General features: G+C 52.4%; 1 protein-coding gene across 3 annotated transcripts in view; it reads right to left on the bottom strand.

Moving 5' to 3' along the window:
* Nucleotides 1-17317, bottom strand: part of aldh3b1 (aldehyde dehydrogenase 3 family, member B1) — a 63658-nt gene that overhangs the window by 21769 nt on the left and 24572 nt on the right. For all 3 annotated transcript variants that reach the window (XM_070893273.1, XM_070893275.1, XM_070893276.1), the window contains exons 6-7: nt 12716-12797; nt 10797-11183 (exon numbers count right to left, since the gene is read on the bottom strand). In XM_070893273.1, the coding sequence (XP_070749374.1) occupies nt 10797-11183; nt 12716-12797 (469 nt within the window). The remainder of the gene's footprint in view (nt 1-10796; nt 11184-12715; nt 12798-17317) is intronic.

The following is a 17317-nucleotide window of genomic DNA, read 5'->3' as shown; positions in this document are numbered from 1 at the left end:
TGAAGTACCTTTGGAGTCAAGTCACTGTTGTAATGTCGGAAATGTGGCAGCCATCTTACGCACAGCAAGCTCCCACACACAGCAATATAATAGCCAGACAATCTGTTTTATTTAAGTTGATTGAGGGGTAAATATTGGTCAGGATACTGCAGCGCTCCCTCAGTACTGTCCCTCCAACAGCGCGGCATTACCTCAGTACTGCCCCTCTGAGAGTGCAGCACTCGCTCAATACCGCCCCTCCGACAGTGCGGCACTCCCTCCATACTGTCCCTCCGACAGTGCGGCACTCCCTCAGTACTGTCCCTCCAACAGTGCGGCATTACCTCAGTACTGCCCCTCTGAGAGTGCAGCACTCGCTCAATACCGCTCCTCCGACAGTGGGGCGCTACCTCAGTACCGAACCTCCGACAGTGCGGCACTCCCTCAGTACTGCCCCTCCGACAGTCCGGCGCTCCCTCAGTACTGACCCTCCGACAGTACGGCACTCTCTCAGTACTGCGCCTCCGACAGTGCGGCACTCCCTCCATACTGTCCCTCCGACAGTGCGGCACTCCCTCCATACTGTCCCTCCGACAGTGCAGCACTCCCTCAGTACTGTCCCTCCAACAGTGCAGCACTCCCTCAATACCGCCCCTCCGACAGTGCGGCGCTCCCTCAGTATTGTCCCTCCGACAGTACAGCACTCCCTCAGTACTGCCCCTCTGACAGTGCGGCGCTCCCTCAGTACCGCCCCTCTGACAGTGCGGCGCTCCCTCAGTACCGCCCCTCTGACAGTACGGCACTCCCTCAGTACCGCCCCTCCGACAGTACGGCACTCCCTCAGTACTGCTCCTCCGACAGTGCAGCACTCCCTCAGTACTGCCCCTCCGACAGTGCAGCACTCCCTCAGTACTGCCCCTCCGACAGCACGGCACTCCCTCAGTACTGCTCCTCCGACAGTGCAGCACTCCCTCAGTACCGCCCCTCCGACAGTGCAGCACTCCCTCAGTACTGATGTGTCAGCCCAGATGTTTGTGCTCATGTCCGTGGAGTGGGACTTGAACCGTGTCACCTGCAATTGCATTGTAAACCATGTCGTAATCGATATGAGAGTGTGGGACACAGAGCTGTGCTCGGCATCAGACACAAGATGGGAAACAGCAGCGATGGAGTATGGGGAGTGAAAAGTGAAGATATCGCAGTGCACTGTAGTGGGCCTGAATTTGCGTTCCTCACGGGCGTGTCTGAGGTGTACTCCCCCGTGGGGCCCCGGCAAAGTTCAGGGGTCAGGTACGTGAAGCGCGTGCGCCGAAGCCAGGCACTTGCCATCTGTCAAAAATCTTCTCGCCAGTTCGCCGCGTCCGAAGCTAAAGGGCTTCCACGGTCCGGCAAATGTCCATCAAATTCTTACCCACGATAAAAGCAGGGATAGGAACATAACATGAGAAATAAGAGTCGGCCATACGGCCCCTCGAGCCTGCTCCACCATTTAATCCGATCATGGACTCAGCTCCACTTCCCCGCCCGCTCCCCATAACCCCTTAATCCCTTATTGCTCAAAAATCTGTCTATCACCGCCTTAAATATATTCAATGTCCCAACCTCCACAGTTCTATGGGGCAGCGAATTCCACAAATTTACAACCCTCTGAGAGAAGAAATTCCGCCATCTCAGTTTTAAATGGGCGGCCCCTTATTCTAAGATCGTGTCCCCTAGTTCTAGTCTCCCCCATCAGTAGAAACATCCTCTCTGCATCCATCTTGTCAAGCCCCCTCATAATCTTGTACGTTTTGATAAGATCACCTCTCATTCTTCTGAACTCCAATGAGTAGAGGCCCAACCTCCTCAACCTTTCATCATAAGTCAACCTCCTCATCTCACAAAGGACTGCCTTTATCAGCGTAAGACTTTTAGGGGGGGGGAAATTGCCGCTGGCCGGACGCGAGGTGCACTTTCCCCTGTTTCAGTGCTTTTACCGGCGCGCTGGACAAGGTAACATCTTGAACGAAATTCCCCTCTTTGGCTTTTATCCCCCGAGCAGCCCTGAAGTCTCAGTCATAATTTGACCCTGAAATGAACTTCCGGTCACATATCCACGGCATAACTAAAACCGTCTATTTCCACCTCCGTAACATCGCCCACCTCCACCCCTGGCCTCAGCTCTTCTGCTGCTGAAGCCCTTATCCGTGCCTTTGTCAGCATCCGGGAGGGCGCTGAGCACCTCGAGTCTCATCGCCGAGAGCATGCAGAAATCAAGCGCAGGCAGCGGAAGGAGCGTGCAGCAAACCAATCCCACCCTCCCTTTCCCTCAACGACTATCTGTGACGGGGACTGTGGTTCCCGTATTGGACTGTTCAGCTACCTAAGGACTCATGTTAATAGTCCCTCGACTGCCTCTAGACTTGACTATTCCAATACACTCCTGGTCGGCCTCCCATATTCCACACTACGTAAACTTGAAGTCACCCAAAACCTTGCAGCCCCATGTCCTACCTCGCACCAAGACACGATTGTGGGAGCGAAAGCACGCATTTCTGAAATGCTTTGACGCAGTCTGGAGAAATCGAAGGGGTTGAAGGTTGAAAGTTGAGGTTTGGATCAAAACAGACTGTGAGATGATATGGAGCCATTTAACCATTGAACTGTGTCTGTGGGATCAGCGTATGTTTACAGTGCTTCATGGTGGGAGTCGATTGAAGCGGGGAGACTTGACCAGGATAATGAGTAGCTGGTCATTTACCTGTATGTTCATTATTTGAGTGTACCATTTGTTACTGTGTGAGGAAACGACCTGGTTTGTGTACAATAACTCAAGCTCTTGCCCACAATAAAAGCAGGGACAGGAACATAACATAAGAAATAGGAGTAGGCCATACGGCCCCTCAAGCCTGCTTCACCATTTAATACGATCATGGCTGATCTGATCATGGACTCAGCTCCACTTCCCTGCCCGCTCCCCATAACCCCTTATCCCCTTATCGGCTAAGAAACTGTCTATTTCTGTCTTAAATATATTCAATGTCCCAGCTTCCACAGCTCTCTGAGGCAGCGAATTCCACAGATTTACAACCCTCTGAGAGAAGAAATTCCTCCTCATCTCTCTTTTAAATGGGCGGCCCCTTATTCTAAGATCATGCCCTCTAGTTCTAGTCTCCCCCATCAGTGGAAACATCCTCTCTGCATCCACCTTATCAAGCCCCCTCATAATCTTATACATTTCGATAAGATCACCTCTCATTCGAACAAGTAGAGGCCCAACCTCCTCAACCTTTCCTCATAAGTCAACCTCCTCATCTCCGGAATCAACCTAGTGAACCTTCTCTGAACTGCCTCCAAAGCAAGTATATCCTTTTGTAAATATGGAAACTAAAACTGCACGCAGTATTCCAGGTGTGGCCTCACCAATACCCTGCCGGTGCGGCAGTGCCGGGAGTGTGCCCACAATGCCGGTGAGCTGCCATTGAAGGGGAAGAGGACCTGCCATGTCATGCTGACAATTGCGTCCCTCGCGTTCAGGTGGGCCGCCAGCAGGCAACCCAACTTCAACAACAGCCGAGCGGGCAGCGGACCCCCGCTGTAGGGGAAGGGGCGAGCCGCGGTGACCCCGAACCCCATGGTGACCCCGACCCCACGGTGACCGCGACCCCGCGCGTGGTGACCCCGACCCCGCGCCGTGGTGACCCCGACCCCGTGGTGACCCTGACTCCGACACCGCGGTGACCCCGACCCCACGGTGACCCCGACCCCACACGTGGTGACCCCGACTCCGCACTGCGGTGACCTCGACCCCGCGGTGACCCCAACCCCGCGCCGTGGTGACCCCGACCCCGTGGTGACCCTGACTCCGACACCGCAGTGACCCCGACCCCGCGGTGACCCCAACCCCGCGCCGTTGTGTCCCAGCGCCATGATGACGTTGTCAGCGCCGTGATGAGGAGTGACAGCGGAGGACTTTCCGCAAGTAACCCCCCCTGCAACTCCCCGCCCCCCCCGCGTGTGGGAACCTCTCCTCACCGCCCCCCCCCCCACCCATTATAATAATAATAACTTGTATTTATACAGTTCCTTCAATGTGGTAAAACATCCCACGGTGCTTCATAGCACTGTTACTGACAAAACAGATCAACTTGCCACAGAAGAAATGCTGGCGGATGATTAAAAGTCTGTTTAAAGAGGTCGGTTGTAAGGAGCATTCTTGTAGGAGGAGAGAGAGGTGGAGAGGCGGAGAGGTTTAGGGAGGGAGTTCCAGAGCTTGGGGCCCAGGCAGCTGAAGGCACGGCCACCAATGGTTGAGTGTTTATAATCAGGGATGTTCAGGAGGGCAGAATTAGAGGAGCGCAGACATCTGGGGGTGTTGTGGGACTGGAGGAGATTACAGAGATAGGGAGGGGCGAGGGCCATGGAGGGATTTGAAAACAAGGATGAGAATTTTGAAATCGAGGCATTGTTTAACTGGGAGCCAATTAGGTCAGCGAGCACAGGGGGTGATGGGTGAGTGGGACTCGGTGCGCGTTAGGACATGGGGCAGCGAGCACAGTGGGTGATGGGTGAGTGGCACTCGGTGCGCGTTAGGACATGGGGCAGCGAGCACAGGGGGGATGGGTGAGTGGGACTTGGTGCGAGTTAGGACATGGGGCAGCGAGCACAGGGGGTGATGGGTGAGTGGGACTCAGGCGAGTTAGGACACGTGCAGCGAGCACAGGGGGTGATGGGTGAGCGGGACTTGGTGCGAGTTAGGACACGGGCAGCGAGCACAGAGGGTGATGGGTGAGCGGGACTTGGTGCAAGTTAGGACACGTGCAGCGAGCACAGAGGGTGATGGGTGAGCAGGACTTGGTGCGAGTTAGGACACGTGCAGCGAGCACAGGGGGTGATGGGTGAGCGGGACTTGGTGCGAGTTAGGACACGGGCAGCGAGCACAGGGGGTGATGGGTGAGCGGGACTTGGTGCGCGTTAGAACATGGGGCAGCAAGCACAGGGGGTGATGGGTGAGTGGGACTTGGTGCGCGTTAGGACACAGGGCAGCGAGCACAGGGGGTGATTATGATGGGGCTTGACAGGGTGGATGCAGAAAGGATATTTCCATTGGTGGGGGAGACTAGGAGGTATAATCTTAGAATAAGGGGCTGCCCATTAAAAACTGAGATGAGGAGGAATTTCTTCTCTCAGAGGATTGTAAATCTGTGGACTTCGCTGCCTCACAGAGCTGTGGAATCTGGGTCATTAAATAAATTTAAAACAGAAATAGACAGTTTCTTAAACGATAAGGGGTTATGGGGAGGGGGCAGGGAAGTGGAGCTGAGTCCATGATCGAATCAGTCATGATCGTATTAAATGGCGGAGCAGGCTCGAGGGGCCGTATGGCCTACTCCTGCTCCTATTTGTTATCTGTTCGTCCAGATTATGTGCTGGAGTGAAGCTGTACCCTCACCCAGAGAGCAGGGTGATAATGAGTGAAAGTAGAGCTCTGTATTTCATTCCCTGACTAAGTCGCAGTGATTGAACCAAAATAATAATTCCCTCGCCCTGCTCTGGGCATGTTTTGTGGAGAATGCCAGGCAATGACCTTCTCTAACTAGCCAGAGTCTAACCACTGCCCTGTGACATTCAACGGCATTACCATCGCCGAATCCCCCACCATCAACATCCTGGGGGTTACCATTGACCAGGAACTTAACTGGACCAGTCATAAATACTGTGGCAACAAGAGCAGGTCAGAGGCTGCGTATTCTATGGCGAGTGTCTCACCTCCTGACTCCCCAAAGCCTTTCCACCATCTACAAGGCACAAGCCAGGACTGTGATGGAATACTCTCCACTTGCCTGGATGAGTGCAGCTGTAAGGAGTGCGAGGAGGATGCTATGAGGCTGCAGAGTGACTTGGATAGGTTAGGTGAGTGGGCAAATGCATGGCAGATGAAGTATAATGTGGATAAGTTTGAGGTTATCCACTGTGGTGATAAAAACAGAGAGACAGACTATTATCTGAATGGTGACAAATTAGGAAAAGGGAAGGTGCAACGAGACCTGGGTGTCATGGTACATCAGTCATTGAAGGTTGGCATGCAGGTACAGCAGGCGGTTAAGAAAGCAAATGGCATGTTGGCCTTCATAGCGAGGGGATTTGAGTACAGGGGCAGGAAGGTGTTACGACAGTTGTACAGGGCCTTGGTGAGGCCACACCTGGAGTATTGTGTGCAGTTTTGGTCTCCTAACTTGAGGAAGGACATTCTTGCTATTGAGGGAGTGCAGCGAAGGTTCAGCAGACTGATTCCCGGGATGGCGGGACTGACCTATCAAGAAAGACTGGATCAACAAAATTCTAAAGGGTCAAAGTGTAATAAAAAGGCAAGCATGAAAGCTCAGTGCCTCAATGCAAGGAGTATTCGGAACCCAGGAGAGGGCTCTGAGCTAGTTAGGGTGGATGAGAGCTCAGATTAACAGGACCCCAAGAAAGAATGCAAAAGGCAGGAGGCAACAGAGCAGAGTAGCACTGGGGTAAGTGTAAACCACAAGGTGATAGGAAGGGACAATATGTATGAATATAAAGGGACTGCAGGAGGGATCAAAACTAAAAATCATGTTTTAAAAACTAGTATTAAAACACTCTACCTAAATGCATGCAGCATTCGAAATAAAGTAAATGAGTTGACGGCACAAATCATTACAAATGGGGATGATTTGGTGGCCATTACAGAAACGTGGTTGCAGGGGGGCCAAGATTGGGAATTAAACATACAGGGGTATCTGACAATTCGGAAAGATAGACAAGAAGGGAAAGGAGGTGGGGTAGCTCTGTTAATAAAGGATGATATCAGGGCAGTTGTGAGAGACGATATTGGCTCTAATGAACAAAATGTTGAATCATTGTGGGTGGAGATTAGAGATAGTAAGGGGAAAAAGTCACTGGTGTGCATAGTTTATAGGCCCCCAAATAATAACTTCATGGTGGGGCGGGCAATAATCAAGGGAATAATGGAGGCATGTGAAAAAGGAATGGCAGTAATCATGGGGGATTTTAACCTACATATCGATTGGTCAAATCAAATCGCATGGGGTAGCCTTGAGGAGGAATTCATAAAATGCATACGGGATTGTTTCTTAGAACAGTATGTTACAGAACCTACAAGACAGCAAACTATCTTAGATCTGGTCCTGTGTAATGAGACAGGAATAATAAACAATCTCATATAAAAGATCCTTTCGGAATGAGTGATCACAGTATGGTTGAATTTGTAATACAGATTGAGAATAGGAAGTAGTGTCTCAAACGAGCATACTGTGCTTAAACAAAGGGGACTACAGTGGGATGAGGGCAGAGTTGGCTGAAGTAGACTGGAAACACAGACTAAACGGTGGCACAATTGAGGAACAGTGGAGGACTTTTAAGGAGCTCTTTCATCGTGCGCAACAAAAATATATTGCAGTGAAAAAGAAGGGCAGTAAGAGAAGGGATAACCAGCTGTGGATAACCAAGGAAATAAGGGAGAATATCAAATTAAAAACCAATGCGTATAAGGTGGCCAAGGTTAGTGGGAAACTAGAAGATTGGGAAAATTTTAAACAACAGCAAAGAATGACTAAGAAAGCAATAAAGAAAGGAAAGATAGATTACGAAAGTAAACTTGCGCAAAACATAAAAACAGATAGTAAAAGCTTTTACCGATATATAAAATGGAAAAGAGTGACGAAAGTAAATGTTGGTCCCTTAGAAGATGAGAAGGGGGATTTAATAATGGGAAATGTGGAAATGGCTGAGACCTTAAACAATTATTTTGCTTCGGTCTTCACAGTGGAAGACACAAAAACCATGCCAAAAATTGCTGGTCACGGGAATGTGGGAAGGGAGGACCTTGAGAGAATCACTATCGCTAGGGGGGTAGTGCTGGATAGGCTAATGGGACTCAAGGTAGACAAGTCCCCTGGTCCGGATGAAATGCATCCCAGGGTATTGAAAGAGATGGTGGAAGTTATAGCAGATGCAGTCATTATAATCTACCAAAATTCTCTGGACTCTGGGGAGGTACCAGCGGATTGGAAAACAGCTAATGTAACGCCTCTGTTTAAAAAAGGGGGCAGACAAAAGGCAGGTAACTATAGGCTGGTTAGTTTAACATCTGTATTGGGGAAAATGCTTGAAGCTATCATTAAGGAAGAAATAGCGGGACCTCGAGATAGGAATAGTGTAATCAAGCAGACGCAACATGGATTCATGAAGGGGAAATCATGTTTAACTATTTTACTGGAATTCTTTGAGGATATAACGAGCATGGTGGATAGAGGTGTACTGATGGATGTGGTGTATTTAGATTTCCAAAAGGCATTCGAGAAGGTGCCACACAAAAAAGTTTCTGCAGAAGATAAAGGTACGCGGAGTCAGAGGAAATGTATTAGCATGGATAGAGAATTGGCTGCCGAATAGAAAGCAGAGAGTCGAGATAAATGGGTCCTTTTCAGGTTGGAAATCAGTGGTTAGTGGTGTGCCACAGGGATCGGTGCTGGGACCACAACTGTTTACAATATACATAGATGACCTGGAAGAGGGGACAGAGTGTAGTGTAACAAAATTTGCAGATGACACAAAGATTTGTGGGAAAGCGGGTTGTATAGAGGACAAAGAGAGGCTGCAAAGAGATTTAGATCGGTTAAGCGAATGGGCTAAGGTTTGGCAGATGGAAGACAATGGCGGAAAATGTGAGGACATCCACCTTGGAAAAAAAAACAGTAAAAGGGAATATTATTTGAATGGGGAGAAATTACAACATGCTGCGGTGCAGAAGGACCTGGGGGTCCTTGTGCATGAATCCCAAAAAGTTAGTTTGCAGGTGCAGCAGGTAATCAGGAAGGTGAATGGAATGTTGGCCTTCAATGCGAGAGGGATGGAGTACAAAAGCAGGGAGGTCCTGCTGCAACTGTATAGGGTATTAGTGAGGCTGTACCTGGAGTACTGCATGCAGTTTTGGTCACCTTACTTAAGGAAGGATATACTAGCTATGGAGGGGGTACAGAGACGATTCACTAGGCGGATTCCGGAGATGAGGGGGTTACCTTATGATGATAGATTGAGCAGACTGGGTCTTTACTCATTGGAGTTCAGACGGATGAGGGGTGATCTTATAGAAACATTTAAAATAATGAAAGGGATAGACAAGATCGATGCAGAGAGGTTGTTTCCACTGGTCGGGGAGACTAGAACTAGGGGGCACAGCCTCAAAATATGGGGGAGCCAATTTAAAACCGAGTTGAGAAGGAATTTCTTCCCCCAGGGGATTGTGAATCTGTGGAATTCTCTGCCCAAGGAAGCAGTTGAGGCTAGCTCATTGAACGTATTCAAATCACAGATAGATAGATTTTTAACCAATACGGGAATTAAGGGTTACGGGGAGCGTGCGGGTAAGTGGAGCTGAGACCACAGCCAGATCAGCCATGATATTGTTGAATGGCGGAGCAGGCTCGAGGGGCTAGATGGCCTACTCCTGTTCCTAATTCTTATGTTCTTATGTTCAACTGGGTTTGTATTCACTGGAGTTCAGAAGAATGAGAGGGGATCTCATAGAAACGTTTAAAATTCTGATGGGTTGAGACAGGTTAGATGCAGGAAGAATGTTCCCAATGTTGGGGAAGTCCAGAACCAGGGGTCACAGTCTAAGGATAAGGGGTAAGCCATTTAGGACCGAGATGAGGAGAAACTTCTTCAACCAGAGAGTGGTGAACCTGTGGAATTCTCTACCACAGAAAGTTGTTGAGGCCAATTCACTGAATATATTCAAAAAGGAGTTTGATGTAGTCCTTACTACTAGGGGGATCAAGGGGTATGGTGAGAAAGCAGGAATGGGGTACTGAAGTTGCATGTTCAGCCATGAACTCATTGAATGGTGGTGCAGGCTCGAAGGGCCGATTGGCCTACTCCTGCACCTAGTTTCTATGTTTCTATGTAACTACACTCAAAAAGCTCGACACCATCCAGGACAAAGCAGCCGCTTGATCGGCACCCCATCCACCACCTTAACATTCACTCCCTCCACCACCGGCGCACCCTGGCTGCAGTAGCACTCTACATGGAACTCCTTCACGATAAACGAGCCCCAGGTGGGCAGAGGAAGCGTAACAGGGACATCCTCAAAGCCTCCCTGATAAAGTGCAACAACCCACCGACACCTGGGAGTCCCTGGCCAAAGACCGCCCTAAGTGGAGAAAGTGCATCCAGGAGGGCGCTGAGCACCTCGAGTATCGTTGCCGAGAGCATGCAGAAAACAAGCGCAGGCAGCGGGGAGGAGAGGGCCAGAGTTAGGGTGGGCAACCAATGCGAGAGGGGCACAATCAGGGTGGGCAGCCAATGGGGGGGACAGAGTCAGGGTGGGCAGCCGATGGGAGAGGGCCACAGTCAGGCTGGGCAGCCAATGGAGAGCCAGGTTCAGGTTGGGCAGCCAATGGGGGGCCAGAGTCAGGGTGGGCAGCCAATGCGAGAGGAGCAGAGCCAGGGTGGGCAGTCAATGGCGGGACAGGGTGGGCAGCCAATGGGGGGACAGGGTGGGCAGCCAATGGGGGACCAATGGGCAAACCTGTCGCACCCACCCTTTCCCTCAACCACTATCTGTCCCACCTGTGACAGGGACTGTGATTCCCGTATTGGACTGTTTAGTCACCTGAGAACTGACTTTTAGAGTGGAAGCAAGTCTTCCTCAATCCCGAGGGACTACCGATGATGATCTCCAGGGCAATTAGGGATGGGCAATAAATGCCAGCGACACACAGGTCCGGAATTCCCTGGGCCTGCTGTGGCAGCATTTCCCGAGAGAGAGATAGAGTGACACTCACCGATGTACCTATCCTGCTCCTCGCTCTGCCCTCCCACAGCCACGCGGCCAGACTTGAGCAGCTGCTGGAGACGCTGGAAGTGCTGGTCGTTGATGATACGGCCAAAATCCGGGCTATCCTTGGGGTCCTTGCCGTAGAAGGTGTGCACCGCTTGCTCGATGGCTGGCACCAGCAGGCGCTGGACCTCCGGCGTGCACAGCACGTAGTCGGGGGCCACACAGGTCTGGCCCGCATTGAAGAAGCGGCCCCAGGCCAGCCGGTGGGCCGTGCTCTCCAGGTTAAAGCTCAGGTCCACGTAGCACGGGTTCTTGCCCCCGAGCTCCAGCGTCACCGGGGTCAGGTGCTCAGCCGCCGCCTTCATCACCGTCTTGCCGATAGTGCTGCTCCCTGCAAACACCGAGTGCCACAGTCAGGGTGGGCAGCCAATGGGGGGGCCAGAGTCAGGATGGGCAGCCAATGGGAGAGGGCCAGAGTCAGGGTGGGCAACCAATGGGAGAGGGGCCCAGTCAGGGTGGAAAGCCAATGGGGGGGACAGAGTCAGGGTGGGCAGCCAATGGGAGAGGGGCAGAGTCAGGGTGGGCAGCCAATGGGGGTCCAGAGTCAGGGTGGGCAGCCATTGGGGGGCCAGATTCAGGGTGGGCAGCCAATGGGGGGCCAGATTCAGGGTGGGCAGCCAATGGGGGGCCAGGGTCAGGGTGGGCAGCCAATGGGGGGACAGAGTCAGGGTGGGCAGCCAATGGGAGAGGGGCACAGTCAGGGTGGGCAGCCAATGGGAGGGGGCCAGTGTCAGGGTGGGCAGCCAATGGGGGGACAGAGTCAGGGTGGGCAGCCAATGGGGGGACAGAGTCAGGGTGGGCAGCCAATAGGGGGACAGAGTCAAGGTGGGCAGCCAATGGGAGACGGGGAGAGAGGCACCCATCAGTTCTGTGTCAACCAGCCATTCCCAGTCTAAACTCTCCCTCTGTGTCCATTCCCAGTCTAAACTCTCCCTCGGTGCCCATTCCCAGTCTAAACTCTCCCTCGGTGCCCATTCCCAGTCTAAACTCTCTCTCGGTGCCCATTCCCTGTCTAAACTCTCCCTCGGTGCCCATTCCCAGTTTAAACTCTCCCTCGGTGCCCATTCCCTGCCTAAACTCTCCCTCGGTGCCCATTCCCAGTCTAAACTCTCTCTCGGTGCCCATTCCCTGTCTAAACTCTCCCTCGGTGCCCATTCCCAGTTTAAACGCTCCCTCGGTGCCCATTCCCTGCCTAAACTCTCCCTCGGTGCCCATTCCCAGTCTAAACTCTCCCTCGGTGCCCATTCCCAGTTTAAACTCTCCCTCGGTGCCCATTCCCAGTCTAAACTCTCCCTCAGTGCCCATTCCCAGTTTAAACTCTCCCTCGGTGCCCATTCCCTGCCTAAACTCTCCCTCGGTGCCCATTCCCAGTCTAAACTCTCCATCGGTGCCCATTCCCAGTTTAAACTCTCCCTCGGTGCCCATTCCCTGTCTAAACTCTCCCTCGGTGCCCATTCCCAGTTTAAACTCTCCCTCGGTGCCCATTCCCTGCCTAAACTCTCCCTCGGTGCCCATTCCCAGTCTAATCTCTCCCTCGGTGCCCATTCCCAGTTTAAACTCTCCCTCGGTGCCCATTCCCAGTCTAAACTCTCCCTCAGTGCCCATTCCCAGTTTAAACTCTCCCTCGGTGCCCATTCCCAGTCTAAACTCTCCCGCACTGCCCATTCCCAGTCTAAACTCTCCCTCGGTGCCCATTCCCAGTCTAAACTCTCCCGCGCTGCCCATTCCCCATCTAGTCTCTCCCGCCCTGCCCATTCCCTGTCCAGACACTCCCTCTGTGCCCATTCCCCGTCTAGACACTCCCTTCGTGCCTCCTAGTCTCGACTCCCTCTCCGTGGCCCCTGTCTAGACACGCCCGCTCACCTGTATAGAAGATGTTATCAAACTTGTATACGAGAAGGTTCATCGTTTCCACTGGTCCCCCACTGAAAACAGCGACATAGTCCTAGAGAGACAGAGAGAGAGATGAGAGACTGAACACAGAGTAAAGCTCCCTCTGCATTGTCCCATCAAACACTCCCAGGACAGGTACAGGGGGTTAGATACAGAGTAAAGCTCCCTCTGCATTGTCCCATCAAACACTCCCAGGGCAGGTACAGGGGAATTCGATACTGCAATGAGACCCAGTGTGGAGGAGGACAGAGATTTCAGGGTACAAATACAGAAATCACTAAAAGCTGATGGAGTGGTAGAAATATAATGTAAATGGGTAATGGAATGTTGGACCTTCGCTCGAGGACTGGAACACAAAGGGGATGTTACTAAGCTGTACCAGGGATTCGAGGGTTAAATCCCAAGGTCAGGTTGAACAGACTGGCCTTGTGTTCCCGTGAGTGTGGACGATTAAAGGGCCATCTGCTCGAGGTGTTTGAGATGATTAAAGGAGCTGATGGAGCAGAGCGAAGGAAAGGATTCTCTCTGTTGGGGGAGTCCAGAACAAGGGGCAGAACCTTAAAGCCAGGCTGCTCAGTGTGATGTCAGGAAGCACTTCTTCACACAAAGCGGAGAAATCTGGAACTCTCTCCCTCCAAAAAACTGCTGAGGCCGGGGGTCAATTGGAAATCTCAAAACTGAAATGGATAGGGTTTTGTTCTATAAGGGTATTAAGGATTATGGAACCAAGGTAGGAAGATGGAGTTAAGATCCAGATCAGACACGATCTCATTGAGTGGTGGAACAGGCTCGAGGGGCTGAATGGGTCTCCTCCTGTTCCTCAGTAACAGGCTCAAGGGGCTGAATGGGCCTCCTCCTGTTCCTCAGTAACAGGCTCGAGGGGCTGAATGGGCCTCCTCCTGTTCCTCAGTAACAGGCTCGAGGGGCTGAATGGGCCTCCTCCTGTTCCTGTGTGATAGGCTCGAGGGGCTGAATGGGCCTCCTCCTGTTCCTCAGTAACAGGCTCAAGGGGCTGAATGGGCCTCCTCCTGTTCCTCAGTAACAGGCTCGAGGGGCTGAATGGGCCTCCTCCTATTCCTCAGTAACAGGCTCAAGGGGCTGAATGGGCCTCCTCCTGTTCCTGTGTAATAGGCTCGAGAGGCTGAATGGGCCTCCTCCTGTTCCTCAGTAACAGGCTCAAGGGGCTGAATGGGCCTCCTCCTGTTCCTCAGTAACAGGTTCGAGGGGCTGAATGGGCCTCCTCCTGTTCCTCAGTAACAGGCTCAAGGGGCTGAATGGGCCTCCTCCTGTTCCTCAGTAACAGGCTCGAGAGGCTGAATGGGCCTCCTCCTGTTCCTGTGTGATAGGCTCGAGGGGCTGAATGGGCCTCCTCCTGTTCCTCAGTAACAGGCTCAAGGGGCTGAATGGGCCTCCTCCTGTTCCTCAGTAACAGGCTCGAGGGGCTGAATGGGCCTCCTCCTGTTCCTCAGTAACAGGCTCAAGGGGCTGAATGGGCCTCTTCCTGTTCCTGTGTAATAGGCTCGAGGGGCTGAATGGGCCTCCTCCTGTTCCTCAGTAACAGGCTCAAGGGGCTGAATGGGCCTCCTCCTGTTCCTCAGTAACAGGCTCAAGGGCTGAATGGGCCTCCTCCTGTTCCTCAGTAACAGGCTCGAGGGGCTGAATGTGCCTCCTCCTGTTCCTCAGTAACAGGCTCAAGGGGCTGAATGGGCCTCCTCCTGTTCCTCAGTAACAGGCTCAAGGGGCTGAATGGGCCTCCTCCTGTTCCTCAGTAACAGGCTCGAGGGGCTGAATGGGCCTCCTCCTGTTCCTCAGTAACAGGCTCAAGGGGCTGAATGGGCCGCCTCCTGTTCCTGTGTAATAGGCTCCAGGGGCTGAATGGGCCTCCTCCTGTTCCTGTGTAACAGGCTCGAGGGGCTGAATGGCCTCCTCCTGTTCCAGTGTGACAGGCCGGAGGGGCTGAATGGGCCTCCTCCTGTTCCTGTGTTAATGTGTTCCTAACACAGATGAGGCTGCACACAGGCAGGTTAAAGTAACAGTGACCTCAGTCTTTAATAAGACACTCCAGAGAGAGGAACAGGCCTCAGGGGCTGGCTTATATACAGTGCTCCCAAGGGATGCTGGGATCCCTTGGGAGTTCAGGGGATGAGCTGCCTGGTGGTGGAACATGGGAGTGCATGCTTTACAGATTCACAACATCACTCCCCCCGCAAAGTCAAAGTGAAAACTATTTACAAGGTAAGGCGGTCGGGAGCCTTTCTTTCCCTGGTGGACCGCCTCGGTACAAATGTCTGTTCTGGTGTGTTGGCTGTGCTCTCACTGGGCTGGCGTGTTGTTGGCACTGCAGGGCTGCTGGGTGAGCCTGGCCTTGCTGGGCTGTTGGGCGTGATGGGTTTGATTTCCTGGTCTGGGGTGGTGTCGTTCATCCTTTGGGTGTGTGTTGTGGGCTCGAAAAAAGTGGTGTCTGCTGTGGGTTGTTCAGGGCAGTCTGTGAACCGCAGCCTCGTTTGGTCCAGGTGCTTTCTGCAAATTTGTCCATTGTCTAGTTTGACTACAAACATCCTATTCCCTTCTTTAGCTAACACCGTGCCCGCGATCCAGTTGGGACCATGTCCATAGTTTAGTACATACACAGGGTCATTCAGATCAATTTCCCGTGACACAGTGGCGCGACCATCATTTACATTTTGTTGCTGCCGCCTGCTCTCTACCTGATCATGCAGGTTGGGGTGAACCAGCGAGAGTCTGGTTTTAAGTGTCCTTTTCATGAGTAGCTCAGCCGGGGGCACCCCTGTGAGTGAGTGGGGTCTCGTGCGGTAGCTGAGCAGTACTCGGGACAGGCGGGTTTGGAGTGAGCTTTCTGTGACTCGTTTAAAGCTCTGTTTGATTGTTTGTACTGCCCGCTCTGCCTGCCCATTGGAGGCTGGTTTAAACGGGGCCGAGGTGACATGTATTGCGGGTCATGAATTCTTTAAATTCGGCACTGGTGAAACATGGCCCGTTGTCACTGACCAGTATGTCAGGCAGGCCGTGGGTGGCAAATGTGGCCCTCAGGCTTTCAATGGTGGCGGTGGCGGTGCTTCCCGACATTTTTCACATTCAATCCATTTTGAAAAAGCATCCACCACCACCAGGGACATTTTACCGAGAATCGGGCCCGCATAGTCGACATGGATCCTCGACCATGGTCTGGAGGGCCAGGACCACAAACTTAGCGGTGCCTCTCTGGGCGCATTGCTTAACTGAGCACATACGCTGCATTGCCGTACACAGGACTCCAATTCAGAGTCGATACCGGGCCACCACACGTGGGATCTGGCTATCACTTTCATCATTACTATACCCGGGTGTATGCTGTGGAGATCCAAGATGAACGTCTCCCTGCCCTTTTTTGGTAGCACTACGCGGTTACCCAACAACAGGCAGTCTGCCTGAATGGACAGCTCGTCCTTTCACCGCTGGAACACCTTGATTAGCTCTTGCATTTCAACGGGGATGCTGGCCCAGCTCCCATGCAGTACAGTTTTTTACTAGCGACAGCAGAGTATCTTGGCTGGTCCAAGTCCTAATTTGGCGGGCTGTGACAGGTGATTTATCATTTTCAAACGCTTCCATGACCATCAACAAGTCTGCGGGCTGCGCCACCATCAACACGTTTGCAGGCTGCGCCATTTCCACCCCCGTGGTGGGCAATGGTAGCCGACTGAGAGCATCCGCACAGTTCTCAGTGTCTGGCCTGTGGTGGATGGTATAGTTATACGCTGATAGCGCGAGTGCCCACCTTTGTATGTGGGCTGAGGTATTAGTATTTATCCCCTTGTTTTCAGCGAACAGGGATGTGAGGGGCTTGTGATCGGTTTCCAGCTCAAATTTGAGGCCAAACAGGTACTGATGCATTTTCTTTACCCCGAACACACGCTAATGCCCCTTTCTCAATCCTGCTGTCGGCACTCTTGGCCGTAGACAAGCTCCTGGAAGCATAGGCGACGGGTTGCAACTTCCCCGCAACGTTAGCTTGTTGTAATACACACCCGACTCTGTACGACGATGCATCACATGCTAGCACAAGTCTTTTACACGGGTTATACAATGCAAGCAGCTTGTTGGAGTATAAAATGTTTCTGGCTTTCGCAAAAGCAATTACTTGTTTTTTTTGCCATACCCAGTTCTCACCTTTGCGCAATAACACATGTAGGGGCTCTAAGAAGGTGCTTCACCCCGGGAGGAAGTTACCAAAATAGTTGAGGATGTCCCAGGAACGACCGCAGCTCCGTGACGTTCTGTGGCCTGGGCGTGTTCCTGATAGCCTCTGTCTTGGTGTCTGTGGGCCGAATGTCGTCCACCGCGATCTTTCTTTCTCGCCAAAAACTCCACTTCTGTTGCCATGAGGACGCATTTCGACCACTTCAGCCGCAGCCCTAAGCGATCCAGTCGCTGGAGAACCTCCTTCAGGTTTTGAGGGTGCTCGGTGGTGTCCCGACCTGTGACCAATATGTCGCCCTGAAAGACCACCGTGTGTGGTACCGACTTGAGTAGGCTCTTCATGTTTCTCTGGAAGATCGCTGCAGCCGACTG

This window comes from Pristiophorus japonicus, chromosome 11, assembly GCF_044704955.1.
Source record: "Pristiophorus japonicus isolate sPriJap1 chromosome 11, sPriJap1.hap1, whole genome shotgun sequence".
In the NCBI taxonomy this organism is placed as follows: Eukaryota; Metazoa; Chordata; class Chondrichthyes; family Pristiophoridae; genus Pristiophorus; species Pristiophorus japonicus.
Note: the sequence above shows the minus strand (reverse complement) of the source record. Positions and strands in the feature narration are given on the sequence as shown.